This window comes from Phoenix dactylifera, chromosome 1 (genome assembly GCF_009389715.1).
Source record: "Phoenix dactylifera cultivar Barhee BC4 chromosome 1, palm_55x_up_171113_PBpolish2nd_filt_p, whole genome shotgun sequence".
NCBI classification, from domain to species: domain Eukaryota; kingdom Viridiplantae; phylum Streptophyta; class Magnoliopsida; order Arecales; family Arecaceae; genus Phoenix; species Phoenix dactylifera.
Window position 1 is genome coordinate 11,269,029 of NC_052392.1, and position 12,261 is coordinate 11,281,289.

The window sequence follows — 12,261 nt, forward strand, 5'->3', positions numbered from 1 at the left end:
TTTTAATGCATCTCTTGATTGCCAATGAAGCATCATGGTTAAATATATTCCTCTTAATGCAGCAATCAACTTTACTTCTGTTCAATTCAACTAAATCTTAGAAATTTGCATCTGCGTAATGTTTTCCAGAGTTGGAGTTTTCTTCATCCAGACATTAACCAAGTGTACTGGCATTAGGCACAAGCATAGACATGCAGTTGCTCCTATTAGCAGAAGGATTGTTGAAAGGAGAATGGACAGCTATAGTAATGTGCATAAAGATAGAAAGCCTTTAATAGATGGCTGTTATTAAGGCAAAATAATGTTGCTTTGCAAGGTGATGAAGCCTTTGAAACATATTAGCTAAAGCAATGTGAGTCCACGATTATTGATTTTATAGCTTTTTAGTCAGCACTGACTTTTGCTTGAAATCTCAGACTCACAATCAATTTAATATTTTATTAAAGAATATAGAAAATTTTGATAATGCTAGTTATATTCCTCTCATTTTTTACAAATCTAAAACTCCAGAACTCAGATGATACTTAAAGATTCTTGCGTAAACTTTTCTAACCCATTAATTGGCATAACTATAATTATGAGGCCAAGAAGAAGATTATTTAACCCCAACATCCTATTCCTCATGAATGCCATGAATGCCCTTGATATTTTTTAACTTCAATATTCTGAAAAAAAAGCTTTCCATGCTATGGCAGGTCATTAATGTCTCCTGCAAATATCAGAGAGGAGGGAAAATAGAAGAGGATGGATCATATATGGACCTTAAGAAATTGCATATCCTTCTCTTTCTCATTTTTAATTGTTCCCTTCATATTTGTCATATTATCTTGAATGAGGGAGACTGAGATGAGGCAAAAGATGGTACAAAATCAGTGGTGGGGGCTATTTTCATGTAATTTCACTTGGTGTTTTGGTAGTTGAGATTGCTTTGAACTTTGAACTTGAAGCATAAGTTTCTAAGTTTGCACAAATTTATACTTTTCTATTCTTTTGTGTTGGTTGGGTGGGTGGGGGGGGGAGGGTGGTGGTGGTTTTCCCTGTTCCACTAATGCCATGGCCCTTGTGTCTCTGTCAGAAGTTGAACTAATGATAATTTCTGAGAAAGAGGTCCGAGTCCAGCTTATAGTTGCCTGGAACTTTATTTATTAAAAGTATCATTTTTTATTATGTTTAATTAAAATTCCTGACTGGAAAAAATATCAATGCTTTTATTTGTCTATGAAATGCAAGACATCTTACTAATTGAGTATTGGCACGAGGCACTCACTTCACTGTGTTTGAGTAAATATTTTCAAGTTTTGGTGATGCTTTCACCAACTTAAACACAATTTGGCACATTTCTGCTCTTCATGTATCGTGTAAATTTATTGTCTTCTTTGAATTGAATCTTTTCCTTAAGCTCATGAACCCCCTTGAAATCCAAAGTGATCTTGTGTTAATTTGTTATCAATATAATGGAGCACAAGCAACTCAATCATAGTATGCACCACTAGGCCTAATAACCTCCATTCTAGACATGCGCACTCAGACAATATCATGCTTAACTTTGATTCGAACATTTTATTATATACGATCAGCTCTTCATGCAACCTGTTACTTGCAACCATAAAAATCATGACATAAGAATAATTAACTATCTAGAGTATATTTATGTTTCATCAATTGAATAGAACACTTTATTATCATGGGGTACCAATCCTATTAAGATTTGTCAACCAAGTTAACTTTGACTAGATAATTATAATTAAATACATGTGTAACAATCAAAGTTTGTCATAAATCATAAAGATTTTAATTGTAGATTGCTTGGTCACAACTGCCCATAATTTATACAAACTAATAATGAAATGTTGATTCCCTCAACAAACTGACACCAAATTGTTGGGATATGGCTGGATTGTTATGGTTATTATTATGATGTTCTCAACATTTTGAAAAGATAAATAGAGGAAAATTCTCTGTAAACTTGTTTTCAATAGGTTTCCAAGTTCCAACTTCCTTCACTGATGCCCTTACTAAACATTGAATATTGAATTCTCTGATAATCTGATTCCTTGAGTTACATACTAAGTGGTGGATCTTTTAAATCCTTGCAGGCAATAAATGATTGTGTTGGCTTTATTTCGCCACTGCTCCTTAATAAGCTGATCAAGTTTCTTCAACAAGGTGTTGATTCACATCAAACTTATGCATTTCTCAACCTACGTGTTTTTTATGACCTATGTTCATCTAATTAATGGAATTTTTTAGTGCCATATTTCCTTATTGCTTGATAGCTTCCCATCTTAGTGGTGTTATATTAGGTATAATATTGTCAAAATCTTTTCTAAGACATTTGGTTATGTGAAGTAATTTTAGTTTTGCTTTTGCTAATTTACGAAATATGCTGCTTTAGCATCGCAGAAATGAATAGTTGAAATCAAAGATCTATCAGTAGGACCAAGATAATGTATGCACTTTGGATAAATTGTTTATTAACATATGAGAGACAAATTGATCTATTAAAAAATGAGATATACATGTATAAGATGTATGACCAAGGATTGTTGTGCAGATATTGGGGCCTATACAGGTTGCTCGGCTGCATAGTTCGGTAACGCCCCCATGCCGTTCCATGCTGGGCCTGTATCGACATAGTAGAGAAGGTGGGAGAGAGGGAGAATGGGAGAAAAGAAAAGAGAGGGGGAGGGAGGGAGAGGAAGGGAGGGTGATAGGGGCGGCCTGACACGACAGAGAGGGTGAGGGAGAATGGGAGAGAGTTAAAGAGAGAGAGGGGAAGGGAGGGAGAGGAGGAAGGGCGGGGAGAGAGACATAGGGTGGTGGACGGCTGGTGGAGGGTCACGGAGGGCTGGGGAGGATTGTAAAGGGGTGAAGGAGGGGCTTCGCGCTCCTATTTCCTTATTTCTAACGAAACAGGGGTCTCAAAGGGGAGATCCTTTTTATTTCAAAAAAAATTAAGTGAAGTTGGCAAGGGGGTTGCTGACTTTTCTTAAATTTTTTGAAATTAAAAAGGGCCCTCCTCCGGGATCCTTGTTTCGAACGAAACAGGAAAATCGGAGAGCAGATCCCCTCCTCTGCTCCTCCCCAGTCCTCCGTGGCCCTCCGCAGGCCGTTCACCACCCTCCTCTCTTCCTCGCTCTTCCTCTCCCTCCCTCCCCCCCCTCTCTCTTTTTCTTTTTTTCCTTCTCCCTGTCCCCCTCCGTCGGTTTCTTGATTTGATTTTGCTGGAACCGTCTCGGTTCGCTGCCGATACGGCTCGGTACGCTTGAACCAGGCAAAGTTGCCCGCATACATGTATGAGATTCATGTATAAGATATATGACAAATTGATCTATGAAAAAAATGAGATATACATCTATAAGATACATATTTACACCTTTTAGATATGTGACATTTGCTTGCAGGTTCGGGATAGTCTCAAATTAAGATTTTGCTGGACAAAAAATGGAACACCTATTTGCTGTGGGATTTGGGAAGTAATGAACAATTTGTACCCTAGAATCTAGATAGTTAGTGGTTAAGGGAAAGAGCATAAAGAATGAAGTAATAATGGAATACACGACAACAAAGAATAGTGGAGACAATCTTGCAACTCTACAAGTTCAATAACAGAAGTCTAGGAGAGGATGGAGTGGAATGATAACAACAAAAAATTGGTTGTTTTAGTAGCATATGTTGTGGAAGCATGAAGAGTTAAAGATCATTATTTGAAATTGGAAGTAATGTGAGCTTGCTATGGGTCTAAAGTGGATTGTGAGGGGGCAGAAGAGGAATAGGACATAGAGAACTTGTATGATAGCATTGATGGTGGTGGTGTGCTAGATAGTCTGTCTAGAAAGAAGTAGAACATGGGGATGGGGGTGTGTGCTGGCCCCTCTACACACACACACACAAAAGAAAAAGGAAGAAACTCCTGCATGGCTTCCCTTGTTTCCATATTTCTAGATATTAAGATCCTGGTGCATCATTTAGGACTGATGCTATACATAACCAGATTGGTTTTTCTCACAAAGGCAGCATAGGCGATAGATCTGTTGTCTGCCCAGACACTGATGTGTGCATGGCTAAAAATAATAGCAATGCAGGAAACAGTTATCCTGTATTCTGAAAAGCAATGATCCAATAAATGCCAGTGAATGTGAGTATAACTTGCATACACATTTATGCAATAAAGAATAAAAGATAAGCATGCAATATATATAATTACAGTACAAATGTATATAACCTAATGGCCTAATGGATTTTGATTTGATCAAATATAGGCATAAAGAACTCCAAACTGACTTAAAAGCTTAAGATCAATGCCAAAAAAGTCCCCATGATGAATCTTTATACCATCACACCCTGTTCTACAAGTTAGCGATCTCTTTTATGGTTACAGCAGAACCTTTAATATTACACCAAAACCTCTTATAATAAATATTGTATTTTCCCTTACAGTTTCTTGAACCATTTAATTATCTTTAATGCTCTTTGGGAATTAAACTAACAGTGACACTTTGATACTTGTTGCTCCATCCTCTCAGGTTCTGGAGATGTGGATGGATATTTTCTAGCTCTTTCCCTGGGTTTTACATCCATCTTGAAGTATGTATTGAAATAAACTACCATGTTTTATTTTGCTTATATATTATATTTTCTGCTGTTAGTTCATCTGCAGTGCCAAGTGCAACTGAACCAAGTTCTTGTACAGTTCAAAGTTCATTTTGTGCACAATTTATAAAGAAGCATGGACATGGCTATAGGATATAGATAGAAGACATTGTATAGACACATTTTGACTTTGATATGATTAGTCCTGAAAAAGAAAAGGCTATATATAGAGCTGGAGGTAACACAATAAAAATATTTTTATGCTTACGAGTATAATATGAAAAATTTTAATTAATTAGAAATCCTAGAATTGTCAGTTGTAATGATCATTAATAGTTTTTCGAGCACATGAGTGAGTGACATCAATCAATCTAGAAAACATGGTCTGCTATACCGCTCAGTACGGGGTGCACCATACCGTACCGGGAGAAAACCGATACAAAATTCAACTTCAAGTCGGTATAAAGCCCCCGTTTGGACCGAGGTCCATATTAGCCTGTACCGAAGCTTACCGACCTGTATCGAGGCATACTAAGATAAAATTTGAGAAAAATGGCTAGAGGACTATTTCAGTACAGGATGCGTACTATATCATATTGTGCTGAACCGATAAGGTATCGATACATACTTGATGCTGAGATTACGAACCTTGCTAGAAAAGATATTGGAAGTGGAGGGTATTTGCCCGTTGTGTCACTTGAGGAGGTGCAAGAGAACAATTGTCTTCCTCTGCCACCATTGCTGTATCCTGCTGCCACTGGTTTCCTCCTCTATTGCTCCCTTCGCCTCTGGCTTTCTTTCCCTCTTCCTCGCTTGATGAAGTTGCACTGAGGAAAGCAACTAGGAAAAGGGTTTTTGTTGGTTATTGGATTCCACTGTTGAACCCAGGGAACTTGCTCTAGCTGGCATATCAGGCCACTTGATCAAAATATATCTGGTTTGTATAATCTGAACGAAACTGTTTTAAAACGATTAGGTCCTTGCAAAGTATAGGTTACAGGTACTGGCTTAAGTTGCCTAGCTCCTTGGCATATTCATAACTGCCATGTTCTTGTCCGACACATAATGGATATTGTTATGACTTCTCTAACAAGGCTCTTAAGTTTTGAAATGCACCATGGAGTGAAAAGGATCCAAACTATTGTACCGAAAAAAAAAAAAAAACAAACTGTAGGTTTCATGTCAATTGAAACTCAAGGTGTCCAATATTTAAGGTAATACTGATTTAGCCAAAAAAAAAAGCAAAATTTAAAGATGAGGGCACTTAGAGTTGGATCAGAAGTGAGAACAACTTTCAATATTCAAAAAATTACAACCTTTTGTTTCATCAAGATGCACTACTATTGAACTTATGGATATGTTAGTGTTGATTCTTATTGTCACATGAATTTCCAATTTTGAGATATTTACTTTCTTATGAGGAGACTTTGCTACCATTTAGGAGTCATATATTAGCTAAAAGATTTAGTAATCTTAATTTTAATGGTGTTTAAAGATATTATTTTGTGATCAAAGGTTTGATTTGTTTATAAGATCATGGACTTCTTATTGTGTAAACTTGGAAAATACATGCCTAATAACTGGTTTGAAGGACCCAAAAATTGAATGGAGAAGTAGATTCTTTTTCAAAAAATATGGCTCCTATGTGGGTTGTTGGGGAGGCACTGACAACTCAAATATTTATTGGAAGAATAAATATTCTTCTTCTAGTCCTTGACTCCTTATTCTTGCTTAACTAGAGAGCAAGAATGCCTCTAGTTATCCTTCTTTATCTCTTGATTTACTTCTTAATCTTGAAAAGTTTATATAGTATTATTATTCAGTTATCTTGGATTGGACATTTGAATTTTATATTTTCTGAAGTGAAATGCTTCATAGTAGATTTCTTGATTAGATCTTCCTACAATGTCTTACACTGTTGTGATAACATCTTGTTATGGTGCAGATCCTTTCTAGACACACAATATACTTTTCGTCTTGGGAAATTGAAGTTGATGTTGCGATCAAGCATAATGATAATACTGTATCGCAAGGTAAAGAAAACTTGTTTCATACATCTTGTTACTTGAAAACATGTATTAATCTTGTATCTGTATGGAGTAATTAATTTTTTTCCTATCTCTCTTTTAATATGATATTATGCAGAGAAAATTTCTATCCTTCATAATTCAAGCACATTTTGTGTGTGTAAGCTACTTATTATCTTGCTTTTGATGAGATGAAGCATGATGTAATAGGTTGCTGATCATTTGCCTTTTCTATCTAGTATCTACATTCTATTTATAAGTATATTCTTTAAGCATCTTTTTGATCTCTGCTTTAGATTTTCTTACTTCCACCTGCTTTCAGATCTCTAATTGAAAATGACTGATATAAGAGCTGCCATGAATGTGATGGAATCTGGTGGACTACATAAAACTGCATAGATGATAGATTAATATTTTGAATATATATATATATATATATGTGTGTGTGTGTGTGTGTGTGTGTCGGGAGGGACTATGATGTATGTTAATTCCATATGTTTGGGGTGTTGCCCTCTACAGCGGATTTATTTCATACTTGCATCCTACACATATGCTCCTCTGGTTAGAGTCATTTATATGCGCAATTGTGATGCATATTATATTCCACATGCATCAAAATGTGAATGATGGACTCGTCGTATTGGCAAAAATAACCACTTCGCACTAGTCTATTGAACTAGGCAGTTTTATATTTCTTATTCTATCATATATCACTTTCTTAATTCTACTACATGTAAGCTGAATCTCAGAATAAAGCTTTTGCTGCCACAACATGAAATCTCACAATATCTAAAAGATTAAGGATTCAGGGTACGGTGTGCTTTGAATTTGAATTTTGAATTGGGGATTTGGGGCTTTGTTGATTTTTGGGATTTGTCAAGTTTAGATGGGCTTTCAGTTCTTATACCCTTCATAATGAAGTGATTGGATGGGGCTAGTCGCTTCCCGAAAAAGAACCTGTTCCATTTCTGATCATTTACTCAACAATATCTGCACTTTCTTTTTAAATACTCTTTGTTTGCTATATGATTGGACAAAGAAGAAGCAGTCAACTGCTTGCTCGAGCAGATAAAAGAGTGAATTTAATCATAAATTATGTACAACAAAAGGAGAGGTGAAAAAAATTACTGGTTTCTGAAGCACATATGATATGCTATAATTTTAATATAAATATCTTCTCATTGAACCACTGGCCTAGGCTTTAAAACATAAGGTTCTTTTCTTTTCACTTGTATGTGTAGATTATCTTATGATATTGGGCATCCGATAGATGTATAATGCTGATAACTTGAGCAATGAAGGTGGTAATTAATACTTCTAAGAAAATCTTTTGTTGTTATAAATTTACAGGCTAGAACCAATTTGTCAGGATATGAAATGATCTTGACTTCTCCTGTTAAATATTCATATGCTTTTCTTTTTTATTTTATTTTTATTCATAATGAATTTCTGGTTTGCAATTGGCAGTGCCTATTCATTAGCCAAGCCGAACGCTCAATTTTTTCTGATGGAGAAGTCCAAACTTTTATGTCTATAGATGCAGATCGGACAGCTAATTTGTGTAATAGCCTTCATGATGTGTGGAGGTATGACATTCTGTAAGAGCATTGCATGTTCAATTATTTATTTTATATGTACTATTATGTTTTCTTGTCTTTCTGTAACTCAGTAGATTTCATGCTTAAATGTAAACCTACTATTGTATTGCCATCTCGCTGATCATACATCAAGTTAACAAAAAATTACTGTGTCATGGATAGCAAAGTAGGATGTACCCTTTGGCCCCAAGGATCCTTCTTGGAATTCAATAAGGGTATAACATCCATGGTTCCCATAAAAATTACTCTTCAACTTTGGAGTAACATCCAAGAAGAAGAACACAACATGGTCATGCAGTAAAAATTATAAATTATTTCAATATTACGAGCAAGGTCGGCGGAACCGGTAGCGGGCACCGTACCGGTTCTCCGGCGGCACGAGTCGGTACAGGTCGTGTCGGGCCTGCACCAACAGAGGAGAAGGCACGCAGACCGTAGGAGAGGAAAAGAGAGAGGAGGAGAGGGAGAAAGGCCGGCGGAGGGTAGCGGAGGCTGTGGGTGGCGAGGCGGCGGTCGGTTCTCCTGTTTCGAACGAAACAGGGGTCCGACTGTGACCTTAAAAATTTTGCTTGCTGACTTTACTTAAAAATCGTGAAATTTTTAAGGCCGCAGCTAGACCCCTGTTTCGAAACAGGGGAACCGACCGCGGTCTCAACTCCTGCGGCCTCCCCCAGCCCTCCGCCGGCGTCCGCTACCCTCCACCAGCCTCCCGCCCTCTTCGTCCCTCCCTTGCTCGCTCTCTCTTTCCTTCTCCGGCTCTGGCAATGGATTTTGGTTTCATTATCGAAACTGTACCGGCGAGCCGTCGGTACGTCTCGGAACGGCCGGAACCGCCCGATTCGGAACAGTTCTGCCTCCTGACTAGGACTATCTGATAGTCGCACTTTTGTCATGAACCACCAACCTGGCCTGATATAATCAGGTTTAGGTTTTAGGTTTGGCCATTATGAATAAGTATGATCTTGGTTGTATGGTTTAACCAAACCTTTTCCTTGGTTAGTGATAACATTAGGAATTATACATTATCCATCTTGGCAGAGTCTGAAAGAGTTTTGGTGTCAGATCATCATGTAAAAATTAAAGTTTCTAAATTACACGTTGATATAGTAATAAATCGCTATGAATCTTTCACCTTTTTGTCATTTTCACCTTTGGAGACTACCTTTTTCTTCATGCATTAAGACTAGCATCTTCATCTCCAAGATCAACACAATATTTCTCCTGTATACAGGCATGTGACCTCCTCTCGAGTAACCTAGCCCTCCTCCTTGTACTCAATTCTTGTGATTATTCCTCGCTATTCTCTCTCCCTACTTTCCACTTTCTCTTTCCTACATATGGTTGTATGCTTTGTGTCCACCTTTACCTTGAATCTGCAACCAAAGGCCATATGTGATGCCTTTCCATATGTCATGCCTTTTTTCTTAAATGGACTCCTCTCTCTTTTCCGTATATAGTGATGGAAAAGAAGGCATAGACCTGAGACTGGAGGCCTTACAAAAATGACTTGAGACTAGGGGATATGGCTAGTAGACCTTGGTTAGAACTTGTTGATTGAAGCTTGTCGATCTTCTACAGCCCCATGCAAGGTCCGTTGAACAGGTACCAGGATCTGTATCGGTCAGCAGGCGAGTCGGTACCGTACTGGGTCGGTGCCGTATCGACACCGTAACCGGCACACCCATTTTTTTAAAGCTTTTCAGGTTTGTTTCCGGCATGCCCATTTTAAGCTTTTTAGGCTTGATTCCGGCACGCCCATTTTAAGCTTTTCAGGTTTGATTAATTGATAATCAATTTTTTTCAACTTTTTTAATAATTTTAAGTATAATTTGATATTTTGACATTTTTTGATATCTGTATGATTCCGGTATAACCTAAATGATGCATCTTGTTGGTTTAAAGTGATACAAAACATAAAATGATTAATGAGATATTGCATGCTACAAGAAGCAACATGAAATATCCTAAAATCAACTAGTGAGATGAAACATATAAAATAGTACAATCAATTACATATATTTAAAGTACAACATATATATTGAGTGTCACATCCACCACCCTTCCCCCCCAACCCCCCATGCTATTATTTTTTCTTGCTTATAAGCTCTTGAATTTCTGGTCATTTCTTGTTTATTTTTTTTTTCATTTTTTACGTATCCTGTATTTGATTCATAAATTTTGCAGGCAAAATGCAAACATAATGAGTGTCGATTTGACTAAATTGTAAACTGGTGCTTATACCTAATTTGTCTTGTCAATTAGTTACAGCATGTTGGTGGGTGTTGATGTTAGAAGGTTGCATAAATAATGCAAACAAGACTGACTCAAAAGCAAAAATAAAAAAATCTGGTCTCATTCTAGTTCTACTTTTTTCACTATTGGTAATGAAATACTTACCATTGGGGAAAAAACATCTTTCTCTCTCTCTCTCTAGATCTAGTTTTGACATTGTATGTTTTACCAGTTTGCCCCTGCAGATAGGTGTGGCACTGTATCTTCTATATACACAGGTCAGTTTTGCGTTTGTTTCTGGTGTTGCGATAACCATCTTGCTTATACCAGGTATGGATGCCACTAATTTTTTTCTGTATTGAGGTCATTAGCCCTGTCTTTTTCTTCTCTTCTTCCTTCACATGAATGTTGATATTATCAATCATTTAATCAATCACTGCAATTATATCTGTAGTCTAGGGATCTCTATCTTTTATATTTCTAATTAATCATATGTTTGCTGAATGGCTCAGCATTTTTGTTTGACATCACCACTTTATATGCAGTAAATAAATGGATCTCTACAATGATTGCAAGTGCAACAGAGAAAATGATGAAACAGAAGGATGAGAGGTATATCGATTTGGTTTGTTAATTTATGCTGTAGTAGGAAAGGATAAAACAGATCTTCATGAGACAAAATTGAAAAAAAAAATATGGATTAGATCTTATAGTTTGTTATTTTATATTTACCTCCATTGTTTCATGGTTGCAAGGAGTTGAAACCAATAAGGGTCATGTATCCTGTTTTTACCAAATTCTGATAAAATCAAATCTAACCTAGAGATTCTGGATACCTGTTATGGAAGAAAGTAGATGTTGCTTTAGCAACCAAACATAACCATTATATGTAAAGTGGATTGCATTTGTAATTTTGTACCATTGACATTCATGGAATTAGAGAGAATCTTCAATCAAATACTCTAGTTTCAGCACAATGTTCCCTGATGAGGAAGAGTAGTCAATGTTTCTCACAGTTTTAATGAGCCAGTGCCACATGCTTACAGAACTCTTACACTTCTCAGTGAGAGGTTCTATGCACACATCAATGAACCATCCATGTGAAGGAAAAAATTTCCGAGTTGTCCGATAAAATCGAACGCCAGGCATGAAAAATCAGTTTTAATTTTTTATTTTATTTTATTTATAACAATTATAAATATTAAATTTAACTTTTATGTAAAATTACCTCAAGCCCGTAGCGGAAGTTGGTCGAGGTAATTTGAATCGGGATCTGGATCTAGATCCCTGAAGGTAGCTCTGCAAGGCCTGGATCTGCAAGCCCTCTACTTCGCACGCACGTCGAGCTTTGTAGGAAGGTTGGACGATATCTGTATTTTGCAAAACCACTTTTTGCAAAAAGGACCCTAGAAGAAACACTTTTCTTTTCTTCTCCTTCTTCTTCTTCCTTCTCTCCCGTTTCCAACCCGAGAGCTTCAATTTTGGACTGATCGCAGAGGAGAAGAGAGGAGACTAGAAAGCCGGATTTGAATGCTTGCCACTGGGAGAAGATTGAGAGAGAAGGACCACTTCTTCTCTCTTCCTCTTCTCCTTTAGAAAAATCCCACCGAAGCCGCCTCTGTCTGTGAAGTTTCTTCCCAAAATTTCACGAACAGATTCACACCTTTTTCTCTCTGATTCGTTCTATATTCAAGAGGAAAACGTTGGTCTATCTATAGGCCAACGCAGAGAGGATTTAAGAGGAGTAATAATTGTCTTTACGAATCCATACGTTATAAATTCATAACGTTCGTTTCAAAAACAAACGTGGG

General features: G+C 37.0%; 1 protein-coding gene across 8 annotated transcripts in view; it reads left to right on the forward strand.

Moving 5' to 3' along the window:
• The window catches only part of LOC120103695 (ABC transporter C family member 13-like), a 45,558-nt gene that overhangs the window by 13,818 nt on the left and 19,479 nt on the right, over window positions 1-12,261 (forward strand). For all 8 annotated transcript variants that reach the window (XR_005511897.1, XM_039126414.1, XM_039126432.1 and 5 more), the window contains 6 exons: window positions 2,097-2,166; window positions 4,527-4,587; window positions 6,539-6,626; window positions 8,088-8,206; window positions 10,683-10,780; window positions 10,996-11,062. Coding sequence is in view for 7 of the 8 variants with exons in the window: in XM_039126414.1 (XP_038982342.1) it covers window positions 2,097-2,166; window positions 4,527-4,587; window positions 6,539-6,626; window positions 8,088-8,206; window positions 10,683-10,780; window positions 10,996-11,062 (503 nt within the window). In the remaining variant the exon portion in view is untranslated. The remainder of the gene's footprint in view (window positions 1-2,096; window positions 2,167-4,526; window positions 4,588-6,538; window positions 6,627-8,087; window positions 8,207-10,682; window positions 10,781-10,995; window positions 11,063-12,261) is intronic.